At 33.3% G+C, this 19,326-nt stretch overlaps 1 protein-coding gene, 1 non-coding gene and 1 pseudogene across 2 annotated transcripts; all 3 read left to right on the plus strand.

The window, feature by feature from the left end:
* Window positions 1-4,637: 4,637 nt before the first annotated feature.
* On the plus strand, window positions 4,638-6,105 carry LOC137825953 (MLP-like protein 43). Its single transcript, XM_068631774.2, has 2 exons — window positions 4,638-4,957; window positions 5,670-6,105. The coding sequence occupies exons 1-2, from the start codon at window positions 4,768-4,770 to the stop codon at window positions 5,957-5,959; spliced, it is 480 nt and encodes a 159-aa protein (XP_068487875.2). The 5' UTR covers window positions 4,638-4,767; the 3' UTR covers window positions 5,960-6,105.
* A 479-nt stretch (window positions 6,106-6,584) lies between these two features.
* Window positions 6,585-13,363, plus strand: LOC137825961 (uncharacterized). Its single transcript, XR_016517723.1, has 4 exons — window positions 6,585-6,682; window positions 6,886-7,001; window position 8,121; window positions 12,460-13,363. It is a non-coding gene; the product is annotated as an uncharacterized LOC137825961 (transcript).
* Window positions 13,364-13,475: 112 nt separating this feature from the next.
* LOC150023337 (uncharacterized) lies at window positions 13,476-15,491 on the plus strand (annotated as a pseudogene).
* Window positions 15,492-19,326: the final 3,835 nt, after the last annotated feature.

The following is a 19,326-nucleotide window of genomic DNA, read 5'->3' on the forward strand; positions in this document are numbered from 1 at the left end:
ATTGCAATGGTTAGAGTTAATAATGAGTGGTAGTCTCATTCAGTATTACCCCACCACAAGAGACACCTTTATGTGTGTTTTCAACCCTCTTTTCAAACTCTCATTAGAATCTTCAATAACTCCAAATGCTTTTCTCTATAAGCGTGATAACTTTCTGGTTTCATATTTTCTCCAAGTTTAAAAAAACACTTCATTTTCCTTCAGATCTTGGATTCGTGCAATGTATTTGAAATTTGCATAAAGAATTTGAAACAATAAAGAATATTATATTTAGCAAACTGACGTAGAAAGTGACAGTTTAGCTGAGATGTCAAATATAATAGTGATACTTAATGTGAAAGTTTTTTATTTGACGTAGGATTACACGTTCAGTGAAATGAGTTGAGGAGTTCAGCAAATAATTTCAAATAATTTTAAAATGAAAGAAATTTATGATTTTTGGATGTTTGTCATAATAAAATAATAGAATATGGCATTAGTTTTTCTTATAGAAAAAATAAATAAATATGAATCATTTTAATGATAGTACAAGGGTTGGGACACCCCTGAAGTGTCTCTCTTAATTTCATTTTATTTTTTGCTGATAAAAAAAATGATAGTTCAACCATATTACAATCAAATCGGAAAGAATCGGTTACTCCACTCAATTAAATTTAAGCTACTAAACAGAGAAACATAATAATATCATACAAGCGTCCTACTCAAATTAAAAGTTTGTAAAGTCAAGAGTTTTTAATTATAAACAAACACGTCAACCGGTCTAGACACCAATTCGACTAATGCAGCTTTAGATGTAATCCAAGACAAGACTTTTAGTTGGACCAATGAAAAAATTTCAGAATGATCTATCACTCCATTTTTAAAGATGAATTTATTCTTATGCCTTGAGATCTCACCAACCACAACAATCTAGACATTTCCTTGAAAAACATTAATATACTTAATACTTAATTATACCTCTTAATACTTAATTAGTGTTTGTTTTGGTATGTGTAATAATTTTATATAATTTAAGAGTGGAGACCAAAATAATTTATATACATTTGTGTTTTTAAACCTTGTGAAACATGTTTTATAAACAAAATTATTACGGGATATAAGTTTGAAATATGATAATATCTCAAATCCATAATTAAACTATGGTACTTTAAGACTTAACACTACAAGAAAATCATGAAATAGAAACCAATTTTTACAAATCAAAATAATTAGTTACAATCGAAACTAAAATAGAGACCATTTTAAAAACTAAAAAAAAAATTGGTTTCTAAATTAGTTTCTATTATTTTCTATTATTGTTAAATAGTTTCTAAATTGATATCTAATTAGCAACTAAGGTTTTAATTACCAATTATTTAGTTTCTAAATTTGGTAACAAAAATTTTGGTTGCTAATTAGATACCAATTTAAAAACTATTTAACAATAATAAAAAATAATAGAAACTAATTTAGAAACCAAATTTTTTTTAGTTTTTAAAATGGTCTCTAATTTAGTTACTATTGCAATTAATTATTTTGATTTCTACAAATTGGTTTATATTTCATGATTTTCTTATATTGTAAGATCAAAATACACTCCAAATCACTTTATATATGACTTGATAGGATCTCTTTGACGTGGGAAGAAGGGAAAATATATAAAAATACAAAGAGGAAAAGTTAAAAGAAAGTTTCAGATGGTCCCAATATTAATTATTCTTATAGGTTTTATAATTGTGCACCAACGATTTTGTATTGTTTCATTTATTATATGATAAAGTGAATAAAAAGTATGGAGCATGCCACTGCCCTTCTAACCCAAATCATAATAATAATTAAAATATAAAAGGTATTTATTTTGGTAATAATTAAAATATAAAAGGTATTTATTTTGGAGTATCAAGCTATTTAATATAAATTTAACATCCACTAAAAAAATTGTTAAATAATGATTAAAATAATTAATCATTATATTATTCAAAATATTTTAAAAATTAAAAAATATTAATATCTAGTAGTTTCTATTATTAATAAAATTATTTCAGCTATTAATGTCTTAAATTTTAAATTAATTTCTAAAATACAAATAGAAACTAATTTAAAATATACAATAATAATAAATTAATTAATTTTTATTTAATAATTTTTTTAATAATCTCAAATATTTACTACTTATTATACTGTGAACTCAACAAAATGTCTATATCAAGTATAGAATATTTCTTATATACATATAAACAATAGGATTTTTTACTATTCCTAATATTTTTTTCCGTAATAAACAATATATTTAATAAGGAAGGATTAGGAGTACTTCAACACATCTACAAATATAAAAATAAAGTATAAATATTCTTAACAAAGCAATAGAAATGATGTATACAAATGATGCTCGATTTGTGTCTCATGCTTAGTCGACGCTTAGATTTGACAACTAATCCCCATGTAATTTGAACTCAATTTTGAATAATTTATTTTTATTATAATTTCTATACTTTTATTCTTTTGATCTGTTTTGTAAACATTTAATAATTTTATTGATATGGCAGTTCAAAACTCTTATTTTATTAGGTTCTTTAGGAGTTTCGGACAATCCTATTCTTTTGTAGATATTATTTGGATTGGAAGTAAATATCCAACTAAGAAAAATCATCTCAAGTTATAACTAGATTATGAGTTTGAATATGAGATTAATTGTTAGTAAAATGGTTGGAAATGCATTTGAATTTTGCTAATTGATTTTGGTATTTTTTTTTATCAGCAGAAAAAAAAAATAGAAATCATTTTAGGGGTGATCCAACTCTTATATAAATCACAAGAAACAAATGTCACATCCTAAAAACTCAAACTCATAAAGAAACGAACACCTAACAACTAATCACAAAACACGTGGAGAAGCCACCTAAACTAGAAAATCCAAAGCAAACATCAAACAAAAGGGAAGCACCAGAGCTTAAAACCAGAAACTAATCCCTTAACCAACAACACAAAGAAACAACCAAAGAACACCTAAACAATGAAACAAAAACCACCCCAAAAACAACAACCCACCAACCAATAACTAAACGAAAAACTAAATCAAATATAAACATATATAACTTGGGGGTCTTAACACCAATCTGAAAACGAGAAGCAAGCATTGGGAACTTTAGAAGTGACCCAAGACCAAGTCTTCAGTTGAACCAAAGAGAAAATTTCGGAGTAATCCACCACACCGCCTTTGAAAATGACCTTATTTCTATAGCACCAAATCTCCCTTACCACTGCAATCCACACACTTCCCAAAACTAAACTAACAAATTCAAATGCAATACAAATATTAAAATGTAGGAGATGTGAGTAAGAATCTTGGGGAGCAACCGACTCCAACCCTAACCACGCTAAGCAAAGATTCCAAACAAGCCAAGAAGATCGACACCCAAAAAACAAGTGGTTAGTAGACTCCTCTTTTATCCCACAAAAAAAAAAGAATACTATCAACCACGACTCCGCGTCTAGCCAAATTAACTTTAGAAACGATCTTGTTTTCTAGCTCCCTCTAAGTTGTAACGTGGGTCAAGGGTAAAGCCTTAATCCTCTAAAAAAATTTGAACATACGCGAGCTTTCCTCTTCAATCTCTTCCCTTAAAATACCATAAGTTGAATTAATCGAAAACGCAAGAGACTCACCAACTTGCCAAGTCCATCTGTTGTCAAAAGTCAAAATTGAGCTCGAACCTTGCACTACCTCTAGAAGTTGACACACCTGAAGCTTCTCCCACTCAAAGATGACCCTTCTCCAAATTAAATTCCACACCCAAACACTGTTAATCCAATCCCCACAAAGATTCAACGAAATATTTTTATCAACATTAACGGAGTAAAGCCTAAAAAATTTACTCTTCAAAGTAACATACTCACTCACTTGTCTTCCCAGAAAGAAATATCATTCTCGTTACCAACTTCCCACTTAAAGCAGTCTTCAAAACTACTACCCCACTCTTCCAACTTCCAAATCTCGTTCAAGTCCCTCCACCAGAGAGACTCACAGTTGTTTCAGAGATCTCCAACCTCCATACTTACACTCTAGAATCTCCTTCCATAAACCACCCTTAGTCGAACCCAACCGCCAAATCCATTTTTCCAGCAGGGTCGTGTTAAAGACCTTAATATAAAAAATACTTAGTCCTTTAACATCACAAGATTCACACACTTTTCCCCAAGAAACCCAAGCAATCTTTCTACCATCAAAATCCCAACCTCAAAAGAAGTCCCTCTGAATATTAATTATATAAATATTAATCAAAACAAATAATACTCCTTGAATTCACTTTTAACACCTATAATCAGTTTAATAATTTTTTTATTTATGATCAACAAAAAAAGTTAAATGATATCCTTTGAAAAAAAAAAGGAAAAGTTAACATCCATGTATTGTCCTAATCCATGCATTTAAGAAATAAAATTTAATGAAAAATAATATCACACTTATGTGTCGTCTCAATCAACATTAACATTTTTAAATATAAAAATAATATTATTATTTTCTTTCTTTTTTATTTCAGGTAAAGTATCTCTCCAACCCACGTTGTTCTTTTCAAACAAAACAAAATTTGATTCGATCTACGATCGAAAGAATACATTGTTTTATTTTATTTGAGGAAAAGCCCTAAAATCTCATAATTACTTTAGGTAGTTGGCTGTTGAAGATATTGGTAAGATGTTTCTCTATTTAACATGCTTTTCTCATGCATCTCCACATTATCCCATTCCTTTCCTTCTTCTTTTTTGTTTCTATAATTCTTGATAATGTCATCACTTGCTGGAAAAATCAGCACTGAAATTCCAGTTCATGGAGCTGCGGAAAAATGGTTCCACACCTACACAAACCAACTGCACCATATTCAACACGTAACTCATAAAATTCATGCAGCCAAACTCCATGAAGGTGACGATTGGCACGCCAATGATTCGGTCAAACACTGGACTATTATCGTCGGTAATTAAGTTTTTAATTATGTTTACATCAAATCAAAATAAGTGAAAGTAGTACATTAATGATCAATTACATATTCTTTAAAGATGAAGTGATAGATGATTATGAAATCTTCTTCATGTTCAGTAAAAGGTTTGGTCTTGAGTAATTTCTAAAATTCCTTCAGTTTGTTGTCATAGTTTGCATGTATTCGGTTAAATATAAGTGATTTATTCAGATCGATCAAACTTTGTTTGGTTTTTTAGTGGAGGTTTGTTTTTCTTATGCAGGTGGTTTTCGGTCTTTGGAAGTCTGTTTTCTAGTATTTGTTATAGTAGGAAGTTAATGACAAGTCTTTCGAGGATGTTGCTCGTTTCTATGTGGTTTGAGTAACCTATAAAGTTCCTTCAATTTGTTTTTTCTTTTCTGACGGTTGTCTTGATCCCATGGTTTACATGTATTCGATTAAATATAAGTGATTTATTTAGATCGGTCAAACTTTGTTTGATTTTTTAGTGGAGGTTTGTTTTCCTTATTTGTTTTGAGAGGCAGGTGTTTTTTTATCTTTAGAGACCTGTTTTCTAGTATTTGTTATAATAAGAAGTTAATGACAAGTCTATCAAGGATGTTGCTCGTTTCTATACGATTTTGTATATGAGTTGGATCACTCGTAAAGTGATTCTTATTTATTTAATTTTTATTACTGATTAATGACTGGTTACTTGTGAAACAACAGACGGTAAGACAGTAAAATGCCATGAAACTATTGAATCCGTTGATGAGCAGAACAGAAGAATTGTGTTCAAGCTCTATGGTGAAGATATCGATGATAAATATAAGGTGTTTAACCTAATCTTTGAAGCCATTGAGAAGGATGGTGGCAGTGCTGCAGTTAAATGGAGTGTGGAATATGAGAAGGTGAGTGAGGATGTTCATGCTCCATATGGCTACTTGGAATTCTGTGACCATTGCATCAGAGATGTTGATGCTCATCTTGCCGAGGCTCAAGAAAATGCCAACAAATAAGAATGTTTGGCCAATGATGTGTGTAATAACTGTGAAGTTTGATGTGGAAAATAAGCTTTTTTTACTTTGTTTATTGATTTCAATAATTCAAGATGCAAGTGGGTGATATGTTAAATAAGTTTTAGAATACAAGGATATCTTTGTGATGTGTTTTTGTCATCATACAATTTTGTCGGTGTATCACTACATTAAAATCAATAAATTTAAAATAATTTTAGAAAAAAATAATAGTTAGATATTCATTAAATTATATATTATTTTATAAGATATTTAGAGTAGTTTCATAAATAATTTCTAAATTAATATTTAATTATCAGTATTTTAATTATTAATTTATTTATATTCTAAAGTTTGTAGTTAAAACTATGATAGATAATTAGATATCAATTTAAAAATTATTTATGAATAATAAAAATTGTTTTAGATACTAATAATTTTTTTAATTTTAAAATAATAGTTAATTTAGTCAATATAACTATTAATTGTTTTTATCTCTTAGATTAGTTTTTATTTAATGATTTTATTATTGTGTATGATTAATGAGATAACTAGAAATCTTTTAAATATTTTCCTATCTATATATATCTATATATATATATAATAATCAAGAAGTTCCAATCAAATAGATGGAAATGCAATCAAACATAACAATGAGAATTTGCCAGCCAAAATTAGAAACAAAGGAGACCCCAGAATCACACTCCCTGCTTGTTCACCTTCCTGGTTTGTATGGCTAATTACCTCATCATCCACCAAAACCATGTTCTTGTTTTTCCTTTTCTTTTATTCCCTTTCAAACCTTCAATCATATTACAAATATATATACATGCGTGCTTGATAAAGTTTATTGGTAAAAAATAAATTATTTTAAAATCATTATTTTTCTTTCCCTTGAGGTGCTTCTTGATTTCTTGGCTTTGGTGCAGGTTATGCAGAAGATGATATAGGTGCTCAATTTGAGTATGATTATAGAAGAGTTAGAGTTTTTGATGGGCGATCACTTGGAGATAACAGATCAATCCGCTTCAACATTGTATACACAGTAGATGATCCTATCCTACTTAGCATGGAGGTAAGCTTCTTCTTCTCCAACTTTCCTCATGACCATGATGAGAGGGACATGTGGAAGATTTTTCAGAGATGGGGAGGATAAAAGATATCTTTATCTCAAGAAGGTTAAACATCAAGAGACAAAGGTTTGGATTTGTGAGGTTCCATGAGGTGGTAGAGGAAGATGAGCTGGAAAGAAGGTTGAATGTCATTTGGATTGGGACTTGGAAGCTGAGAGTTAATAAATCAAAGTATAGGAAGGTAACATGGACAACTAAAGAGCGGAACGAAGACCTGAACGGTTTGAAAAAGCACCACAACAGAGGCAGGAACGAACGGTATCTCACCGGACTCACACTCATCCACCGGCTGGGTTCAACAACACCCGCACTTATGCACAGGCAGTGACCATGGACCGTCGCAACCATTCCTTCAGGCGGGGCTGGTGGGGAACGTGAAGGCAAAAGGGCACACGTAACTGAACATGGCTCATATCAATGTGGAGAAGGAGGATGTTGAATGGGTGAGGAACAGTTTTGTTGGAAAACTGTCTGATGCAGGGATGGTGCAGGTGGTAAAGGAGAGTTTCATCATGGAAGGTGTCGACTTCATCCGAGTGAGATATCTAGGAGGCCAGTATGTGCTCTTGTCAGGGGAATCGGACGGGATAATCTAGAAGACGCTCAAAGATAACAAGGAGATGATGGGAGCTCTTTTCGAGTCGATTGTTCCGTGGGAGGAGAGTTTTGCAGTGGATGAAAAGGTGGTGTGGGTTAGATGCAGAGGACTACCTCTTAGCATGTGGAACAGAGGATGCTTTGAACGTGTTGTTGCTCATGTAGGATCCCTGGTGGAGGTAGACGAAGCTACGTCGGAATTCGAAGATTTGGAGTTTGCAAGGCTAAGAGTAAGGGCACCGGTGGGACGAGCCATTCGCATGGCGATGGATATGAAGATCAACGACATTCTCTGCCAGATTGTTTTGGAAGAAGAAATCCCTTCGTTCAACACATGTGGGTGTTGCTCGCATGGCAGTGGGGGACAGGCAAGAGGAGGCGATTCAGACGAGGGGTCGGAGGAGAAGTTTGGCGAGGAGTTGCTTGAATCGGAGGGTTCCGACGCTGATGTTCAGCAATATGAGGGGAGGAAAGGCGACGAAGAATGCTCAGTGAAATTCCCGGCGGAGGACACGGTGGGGGAAGGGGGTGGCGCCAGTACAGGTAGCCCTAGTAAGGTCTTCGAGTCTAGGGCTGAGAGTTTATTCTAAGCATGCGCCAGTGCAGAAGGAGGATGGGACATCTAAGGGGTTGTTAACGGCTAGTAGGAGTGAAAACGCGTTTGACCTAATTGTTAATGGGCCAGTTAAGGCCCAACTACACGAAGGGAGTGAGTTTAGCATCTTTGTGGGTTTGGGCTCGAAACAAATGGAAGTTGAGCAGACAGGACGGGTGCCGATAGCAAGGAACGCAAAGTCTGGGGTTGATGGCGCGATGGAGGCCTGGGCTAGCGATGCATACGACGAGAAGAGTGACGACAACCCTAGGGATGGTATTAACAAGTCTTTGTCCAGGGTAGAGGCAAGTGGGGAAGATGTCGTTGGCGAAGTGACGATCACAGAGGAAGACGACGGCAGGGGGTCGTATACGCCGGAGATGAGGCACCCTAAATGACTAAGCGAGCCATCTCAGATTAGCCCACCCATTCAGGCGTATCACATCCGCACCAAGGCTAGAGCGAAGGCGATTGCAACATGCACAAGGAGTGGAGATGCGGCGACGATGGCAAAGAAGGTTGATGACGAAACGAAGATGGTGAAGGTGAGCGAGGTTCGCAAATCTGACACCATTAACGAAGGGAGAGTGCGTCTCAGTTCGGTAGGCGGAAGGAGAGGCACGTTGGAGGACAATTTTCAAGCGGATGCTGTGTCCAGTCGGCAGGATACTAGGGTCGTTTCTCAGAGCCTTAGTAACTTGTCAGATGGTGCTGTTAGGAATTGCAACAGGCTGTATTGGATCAACAATGAGTACTCGGAAGCGGTGAGAATCTGGACCATCGGAAAGGAATTGGGTTTCACCTTCTCGAGTGAGGAAGAAGTGGTGGTAGGCCGTATTCAAGCTATGGAGATTCAGGATAAGGCAGGAGCCAGGAAGGAAAGTGTAAGCAGAGTGGAGAACAATGTATCTGATGATGAAGGTAATTAGTATGAACTTAAGGGGAGTGGGGGGTCCTCACAAAAGGAAGTATCTGAGGGAGTTGATCCATAAAGAACAGGCGGGTATGGTGTGTCTACAGGAGATTAAATGTAAGGATTTGGAGTCGCATGAGATTTTCGATATGTGGGGTTCAAATGAGATTGAGTGGGTTGTGAACGGGAATGTGAATAATGCTGGAGGAGTAATTACGATGTGGAGGAAAAGTTGCTTTCATCTTAGTATTGTATTTAATGGGAGTAACTATAGCATCATCGAAGGGGAATGGAGGTTAGAAGACCCGATACAGACAGTGGTGGTCAACATCTACAACACCGGTTCAGTGTTAGAGAAAAAGGCTATATGGGGGGAGGTTCGGGAGAAGAGATCGATGATTAATACGAAGGTGTGGTGCGTGGTAGGGGATTTTAATTCCATCAGGTGCCCAGGCGAGAGGAGGAATGTGGGCTGCGACATCGATCACAGTAACGAGATGAGAAGGTTTAATGAGTTTATTGAAAGCTCTGAATTTGTAGACTTACCAATGTTGGGTAGAAAGTTTACATGGTACAAACCCAACGGATTGATAAAGAGCAGAATCAACCGGTTCTTAGTGTCGAGGGAGTGGTTGGATAGGTGGCCGGACAACAAATACCAGGTGTTAGACAGGGCGGTGTCGGATCATTGTGCGCTGGTATTAGATATGGTCACCGTGGACTGGGGGCCGAAACCGTTTCGCTGTTTAGATGTTTGGCACAAAGATAGCAGGTTCAGGGAGTTTGTTCGTAACATATGGCTTAGTTATGAAATCCAAGGTGGAGGCTTATTTGTGTTCAAAGAAAAGTTGAAATTGTTGAAGGCTGACTTAAAAGAGTGGAATAAGGAGGTTTTTGGCAATGTCTTTCAGCAGGGGGATGAGATCCAAAAAAGGATACATGAGTTGGATGCAAAAGATGACGAGAGTGAGTTGGATGAGGTGGGTAGGGAAGAGAGGAAGTGGTTGTTAGCAGAGCTAAGAAGTAATAATCTTAATCAGGAGGCCATTTATCAGCAGAAGGCTCTCATCAAATGGCTGAAGCAGGGGGGATTTGAACACAAAGTACTTTCACTCGACCATAAAATGGAGAAGACAAGGAATGGGTTCAACGGGGTGAGAGACAATGGTGTGAGGTATGAAAATCAGGGTGTGGTAAAGGACAAGGTCAGAATGTATTTCAAAGAGAGGTTCTCTAGCGATGATCGTTTGAGCGTCAAGCTAGATAATGCAATTTTTAAAAGGATCACTGAAGAAGACAATACCTGGTTGGTAGGAAGGATTTCTGATGAGGAGGTAAAGGAGGCGGTGTGGAGCTGTGGCAGTGATAAAATCCCGGGACCTGACGGATTCAATTTTGGCTTTATCAAGTTATGTTGGGAGGAGATGAAGGCAGACATCATTAGGGCAGTGCATAATTTTGAGGAAGAAGGGAGATGGCCAAGGGGGACGAATGCCTCTTTTATATCGTTAATCCCTAAAGTTGAAAATTCCTCATGCTTGAACGAGTTCAGGCCGATATCTCTGGTCGGGTGCATGTACAAAATTGTGGCAAAGATTCTGTCAAGCAGGTTGAAGAAAGTTTTGCACAAGGTCATCGATGTGAGGCAGTCGGTGTTCTTGGAAGGTAGGGGGATTGTGGATAGTGTCTTAGTAGCAAATGAAGTGTTGGAGGATATCAAGAGGAGAAAAAGCAGTTGTATTTTCTTTAAGGTTGACTATGAGAAGGCATACGACTCAATTGATTGGAGGTTCTTGTTCTATATGCTGGAGACATTAGGCTTCTGTGGAAGATGGGTCGGCTGGATTAGAGAGTGCCTTGAGTCCTCATCAGTGTCTGTGCTTGTGAATGGGAGTCCGACTCAAGAGTTTAAGCCCAGGAAGGGGGTGAGACAAGGAGACCCGCTGGCACCTTTTCTGTTTCTCATTGTGGCAGAAGGTCTAGCCGGACTGGTAAGGATGGCGGTCGATAAGGATTTATTAGAAAACGTGGAGATCGGAGGTAGGCTCACCAAGGTTAATATGCTTCAGTTTGCAGATGACACGCTTTTTCTATGTAAAGCGAGTGCTCACAGTGTGTTTGTCATCAAGGCCATTCTTATATGTTTTGAGTTAGCGTCCGGGTTGAAGGTTAATTTCCAGAAGAGCAGTGTTGGAGGGATAGGGTGCAATAACCTCTTGTTACAGAGGTTCGCAACGGTCTTGTGAGAGGTTGGGAATGGGAGGGAGATCAGGTTCTGGGAAGATAGTTGGGCAGGCAGTGTAGCCTTAAAAGAGTTATTCCCGAGGCTTCATTCCACATGTACGAACAAGGATTCTTTGCTATGGCAGGTTAGGGAGTGGTCGGAAAGCTTAGGGTGGGTATGGAAGATCGAATGAGAAGAAACTTGTTTGAATGGGAATTGAGTCTGGAGCGTCAGCTGATGCATATTCTGAGAGATCAGATGGGGAGGGCAGACAAGGAGGATAGGTGGGAATGGAATGATAGAAGGACAGAGAGGTTCACGGTTAAATCAGCATACAGCATACTCAGGGACGTATATCAGGGGGAGGAGAGAGAGGTATATCTGGGTTTTTGGAGGCTAAAGGCGCAACCTCCTGCTCATCTCTTGGCGTGGAGGGTATTGGAAGACAAAATAACAACCAAAGCCAACCTGGCAAGGAAGGGGGTAGGGCTAATCACCAATATTTGCAGCCTGTGCGGGGAGGAGGAGGAGGAAACTACGTCTCACTTGTTCTGTACATGTAGGGTGGCTTGGCTTGTGTGGGAAAAGTGCCATGAGTGGGTGGGGATGACCTCTAAGTCAAAGGGACCCGAAGAACCACATTTTAAGTTTCCGGATGAGTGGGGTCACGGAAAGCGTGAATCAGGTTTGGGGGGATGTGTAGATAGCTGTGGTAGGGGAACTGTGGAATCATAGGAATAGGGAGGTGTTTAGAAGTGGCAGGGTAGACCATATTGAAATTTTTGCAATGTCGCAGGTAAAGGCGTGGTCATGGGTAATGTGTAAAGCGCGAGGCGCTTGTTTTTCTTTCTCCGATTGGTGTCTTGAGCCAATGGTTTGTATGAGGTCTGTTATATTTCCTAGGAACTTCTCCTCTATATAGGAGCAGCTGATTTGTGTGTGTAAGGTAGGTTTCTGTATACGGGTTGAGATATCCCTGAAATATCTCTTTTTTATTCATTCTTTTTTTGCCGATCAAAAAAAAATATATTGTATATACAGTTCCTATGAATTGTGATGTGAACAAGCTGAAAGGTATGTTCCAAGGAGAAATTTACAGTATCATAATGCCAAAGGTAACCATATCAAGTGAGAATGGTGAAATGGAAACTTGTGAGGAACCAAAATCAATAATTGAGAGTCAAATACAAGCTAATGAGGCTTTAACCTCACCAAAAGCTACAAGTGATTATGTGCCTCAAAAGGGTGAAGAAGGAATTTCACAAAATGCCAAGAATCAAAGAGAAGTAAATTTTGAAAGTAGTGAAAGGAAAATGGTTAATGGGAAAGAAAGGAAGAATGCTTCTACATCAGGAAAATCACCTCAGAAAGGAAAAAAGGAAGGTGTCATGGATGAGACTATTGGATGTAAAATTGGTGACAGAAAGGGCAAAGAAAAAGTGGAAATGAATGGTAAACTCGGTGATATTGGATCATAAAAAAGGATTGGGATAAAGGAGGTGGCTGCTTCTGCTTCACAAACAGTGACAAGTTTGCTAAAAGGGTTCAATGGAGATGAGCATGTGCTACTGTATACTAGTGCAACGGTTCTGGTGTTGGGACTAGGTGTTTATGCTTCTTACAAAAAGCTTCATTCTCTAGCTACATCAACATTATCAACTTCGGCTCCTATTCCTTTTCCCATTCAAACAAACTTCTCCTCCATCGTATCTTCCAAGTCCACTCGTGATTGTCATCCCACTCCCCTCCTTGCCTTAGCTTGGCTTCCTTGTGATAACATATTGAAAAAAGTCTCAGAAACTTATCTTTAAGTATTTCATTCCCTACCCAAACATCCTCCCACAGACTAATCTCCCTCCCATTCCCAACCTCCTAGATGTTAGCATTAAACTCAAAGTCGTCAGCCGTCATTAGTTTTATTTTAGCATTTGAATAGCCAATAATTATTATCTTTAATTCTAGTTTTGAATGTCATTTATACTATGATTTAAATGTAAGTTATAGTATAGGTTTTATGAGAGAGAAGGTAGAATTTGAGAAGTCTATTGTAAGACTATTTAGAGAGATTGTATTCTTATTTGAAAAGTAGCAGTGAAATAAAATTTATATTCTCTGTTCACAAATATCTTGCTTTGTTTTATTCCCTCAACACCAACAATTGGTATCAGAGCTATTTTCTTGAGGGATCTGTGAGGTTAGTAGAGTGCACCAATGGAAGGAGGATCAAATTTTTCAGCAATGGCACCACCTGTTTTTGATTGAGACAATTATCAAATGTGGGTTGTTCGTATGGAGACCTACCTAGAAGCATTGGATTTATGGGAAGCTGTAGAAGAGGACTATGAAATTCAGTCCCTTCCAGAAAACCCTACGGTGGCACAAATAAAATCACAGAAGGAAAAAAAGCTGAAGAGATCAAAGGAAAAATCATGTCTATTTGCAGCTGTATCTCCTATGGTATTCACAAGGATAATGTCATTGAAGTCAGCAAAAGAAATCTAGGATTACCTCAAGGCAGAATATGAAGGTGATGAGAGGATTCGTGGAATGCAAGCCTTGAATCTAATCAGAGAGTTTGAATTGCAGAAAATGAAGGAGTCAAAATCCGTAAAAGAGTACTCGGACAAACTTCTAAGCATTGCCAACAAAGTGAGGTTGCTTGGATCTGTGTTAAAGGATTCAAGAATTGTGGAAAAGTTGTTTGTAACAGTTCCAGAGAGGTTTGAAGCCACCATAACAACCCTGGAGAACACAAAGGACCTATCAAAGATTTCTCTTGCAGAACTCTTAAATGCTTTACAAGCACAAGAACAAAGGAGAGCCATGAGACAAGATGGAGCAGTAGAAGGAGCCTTACTAGTCAAACATGAAGGTGGCTGGAGAAACAAAGGTAGAAATTATCCTCCTTGTAAGCATTGCAACAAGTTAGGTCATCCACCGTTTAAGTGTTGGAGAAGACCTGATGCTAAGTGCAATAAGTGCAATCAACTTGGGCATGAAGCAATCCTTTGTAGAAACCAAAGTGAGCAACAAGATGTAGATGCTCAAATTGCAAATGAGGAGGAGGATGTACTTTTCGTTGCAACTGGTCTTTACAGCAATATTTCAAGTACATTTTGGCTAATTGACAGTGGTTGCACTAACCACATGACACATGACAAGGAACTCTTCAAGGAATTGAGAACTACTGATATTAAAAAGGTGAGGATTGAAAATGGTGAACACCTTGCAATAAAAGGAAAAGGCACAATAGCTATCACAAGCTATAAAGGTATAAAAATCATTACAGATGTTCTTTTTGTGCCAGAGATTGATCAAAATATTTTAAGTGTTGATCAATTGTTGGAAAAAAGGCTATAAAGTGATGTTTGAAAATAAACATTGTTTAATCAAAGATGTTGATGGCAGAGATTTGTTTAAAGTTGAAATGAAGGAAAAAAGTTTTGCTCTCAATCCAATGGAGGAGGAGCACATGGCCTTTAAGTCCAAAGAAAGTGTCACAGAAATCTATGTACCTGACTTGAAGAGTAATATTCTCAGTATGGGACAATTATTGGAGAGTGTTGAAGCAAAATTTGATAAGCTGGAAATAAGGTTTACAAAATTGGAAGAAAAATATGTTGATATGGACAAAGACAAGGAAAGTAGAGTCAATCAAGTTGAAGAACTCCATTTGTTGTTTTTGGCACAAAAAGAAAAGGTGAATGAATTACAATTCAAATTAAAAGCCCCTTTTGGTTCATGTGTTTTACTTGAAAATAATGGTTTTAATTTAAGAGAAGACCATAAATGGAATGGTGTTGAGACATCATCTGAAAGGGAAATATGGTATAATCATTATCTTTAAAGCTCATTGAAGTCAAAAGTCTTTCTTAAATCCTTTTAAATCAAAGGGTGAAAGTGGAGAAGATTTTGTTTGGAAAATTAAAAGTAATTCAATTCAAAATTCTGCACGGATTGGTGCAATGAAGAAAATTGAAGTTGCTTCTAATCAAGGACAGTATGGTGACTACTGGAAAAATATAATATTGGAGGCAGTTGGGGTAAAGAAAAATATGAAATTGGAAGTGTGAGCGATAACAATCTGAATGAATAATATGAAAGGTTTGAGTTTAAGGGGGAATTTGTTAGCATTAAACTCAAAGCCGTCAGCCGCATTAGTTTTATTTTAGCATTTGAATAGCCAATAATTATTATCTTTAATTCTAGTTTTGAATGTCGTTTATACTATGATTTAAATGTAAATTATAGTATAGGTTTTATGAGAGAGAATGTAGAATTTGAGAAGTCTATTGTAAAACTATTTAGAGAGATTGTATTCTTATTTGAAAAGTAGAAGTGAAATAAAATTTACATTCTCTGTTCACAAATATCTTGCTTTGTTTTATTTCCTCAACACCAACACTAGATAACATTGTCCACAAAATTTCCTTTGCACCCCTCAAAGTTATCGCCTTCAAATCCTTTCACCATAAAGAATCCAACCTACTCTCCTTTCAGCCCTTACATTTCTCCAACCACCATACTTGGAAACCATCACATCTTTCCACAACCCATTTTCAGCATTGCACAAACGCCAGATCCACTTCCTTAAAAGCGTCATGTTAAACTTTCTCAAATATCTCTATTAATTTAATTTCATTTTTTGTTGATAAAAAAAATTAAAATTATCCTTCCAATAATAAAGTTCAAAATAAAACATTATATTTTAAATTATAAAATTTGGAAGTAAAAAATATATTTTAAATTATTTTATAATTTAAAATATATTTTATAATTTAAAATATATTTTATATTTTTAATTATAAAATTAGAAAAATATTTTTTAAATTAAAAAATATCTTTCAAAATCTATCCTAATATAATTTTTATTATAAATTACATAATTTAAAAAAACATCTTTTTTTACTTCAAAAATACTTTTTAAATTCTATAATTTGAAAATTAGTGTTATATAACAAAATTTACTATTCATAAAGGTATTTTCTAAATTTGGTAATATCTTTCGAATTTTACAATTCAAAATATATTTATATTATGAATTATAGAGTTCATATGATATTTTTAAATCAAGAAAATAATCTATAAATCATAATATATTAAGAGTTAATTATACTTTTTTAGAAAAAATATAAATATAAATAAAAGTTCAGAATCTGGAAAATAATTTATAATTCAGAATATACTAGACATTTTTTTAAAAATATAAATGGAAGTGTTGCAAGAAAACGCCTTGCCAAATATTTATAATGTTTATGTATGTACTACAAACTCTGAATTTTGATATGGAGAATAAGCATTTTTAGTTTGATGTGGGTATTGTGCTAATTAAGGTGTTGAATAAAAGGATAACTTTGATTTTTTTTTTATATATTTAATTTAGGATTTAAGTTCGTGATCTTCACATAACCACCAATACTCTTATAAATATTTTCTTAATTACAATATATTGAATCATATTATTCCTTAAAAAAAAATTAAATTGTCAATTTGATAGATAATTAAAATTAATTCTAAATTTATATTTCTTTCTAAATCTTATCATTGCCATTTATACGATTTTTTATCTTTTAATTGTATGTTATATACAACCTCTTTAGTTAATGATATTTATACTAAAAATAATTAATGCCAGAGATGTTATAGATTGAATTTTATAAAATTAAACAAGTATCACTTCTAATTTTAGGCTCATATAAATAAAATCAGAAAGAGTATTAATTATATGGCCCTTGATAGTTATGGTTTTATATTGTTTCATTTATTGTGATAAATTGATAAATCTTGGATATGACCCTCATGTTAACTGTTCTTATAAATTATTTAACCATGTGGTAATCAGTGATGATTCCACTTGATATATATATATATATATATATATATATATATATATATATATATATATATATATATATATATGACTCTTATGTTAACTGTTCTTATAAATTATTTAATTGTGTCGAAGTCATTGATATTTTTTTCATAAAATATAAAAAAAATTATTAAATAAAAATTAATTTTAGAAACTAAAATAATTAATTATTATACTAATCAAACTAAAGATTATTTTATAAATTAAAAATTATTGATATTTAAAGAATTATTTTTTATTAATAAAAAATTATAAAATAATTTTTAATTTAGTATTTAATTATTAGTTATCAAAATTTTACTTACTAACTATTTTATATTTTAAATTAATTTTTATTAATTTTTTAAAGATTAATTTAAAATTAAAAATATTAATAACTAAAATTTGGTAACAAAATTAGATATTAAATTAAAAATTATTTTATAAATTTTATTAATAAATAAATCACTTTAAGTTATAATTTTTTAATCTATTAAATAGTATTTAATTTATTTAATAAAGTGATTAAATATTTTTTATCTTTAAATTTGATTGTTATTTAATAATTTTTTTTTATAGTGATAGTAATAGTTTTGTAGGATTTTATTTATTGTGATAAATTTATATATATCTTCAATGAAAGTATGGAGAATGTGAGTGCTCTTATATGGTACTGTTTAAGGAAAATTAAATTATGGATTAGGTGCCTTAATATGAGAAAATTGTATGTTAGTGAAATTATAAACATATCTGTAATGGATTTCTTTAAAATTCTGTGGTGAATTGTTAAATTAGTTTAATCAAAGTCAACAGTTTGTGATTTAACAATAGAATAAATATGTTAACAATAATAATTCTTTTAATAATATAAATTCATTTGTTGTATATCAAACCAAAACACGTTTCTTAAATTATATGTTTAGGTATTTAAGACGTACCAAATATTGACACTGACATGTTTCGGTAAAATATTTAATTATAAAATATCATTTTTGAATTTTTAAAAATTCTAACACAATTCTAAAAAGTCCAATAAAATGATTTTCTAAAAAATCAAACTACTATATAAGTTTCTATTATAATTATAAAAAAATAAACAACTTCTTTATATAATGAGAAATATATTTTTATTTAATTTTTATTACTTTTTTTAATAATATATATTTTTTAAAGTTGTTAATTTAAAGTGCTTTTTATAATAATAATAATCAAGAAAAAATAAATTATTTAAATGAATTATATTTTTTTTACTTTTGAATTTTAAATATATAAACTAGATTTATTTTTGTTATATATAAATAATCTTATTATCAATTTATAATGATAGAGTGCATTGCAGTGGTTAGAGTTAATAATGAGTGGTAGTCTCATTCAGTATTACCCCACCACAAGAGACACCTTTATCTGTGTTTTCAACCCTCTTTTCAAACTCTCATTAGAATCTTCAATAACTTTCTCTATAAGCGTGATAACTTTCTGCTTTCATATTTTCTCCAAGTTTCAAAAAACACTTCATTTTTCTTCAGATCCTGGATTCGTGCAAGGTATTTGAAATTTGCGTAAAGAATATTAGATTTAGCAAACTGACGTAGGGATTACAGATTCAATGAAATGAGTTACAGATTAAACAATAATTTCAAAGACTTTTAAAATGAAAGAAATTTATGATTTTTGGATGTTTCTCATCAATCAATAACCTTTACATCCTAACACGTTTTCTTAGATAAAAGTAAATAATAAAATAATAGAATATGGCATTAGTTTTTTTTAATAGAAAAAATAAATAAATATAAATCATTCAATCATAAAATAGAAACCAATTTTTAGAGAACAAAATAATTAGTTACAGTAGAAACTAAAATAGAGATCATTTTATAAACTAAACAAAAATTGGTTTCTAAATTAGTTTTTATTATTTTCTATTATTGTTAAATAGTTTTTAAATTGGTATATAATTAACAAGTAAGGTTTTAACTACCAATTATTTAGTTTTTAAATTTGGTAGCAAAAACTTGGTTGCTAATTAGATACCAATTTAGAAACTATTTAACAATAAT

This window comes from Phaseolus vulgaris, chromosome 11 (genome assembly GCF_051622355.1).
Source record: "Phaseolus vulgaris cultivar YP4 chromosome 11, ASM5162235v1, whole genome shotgun sequence".
Classification (NCBI taxonomy): domain Eukaryota; kingdom Viridiplantae; phylum Streptophyta; class Magnoliopsida; order Fabales; family Fabaceae; genus Phaseolus; species Phaseolus vulgaris.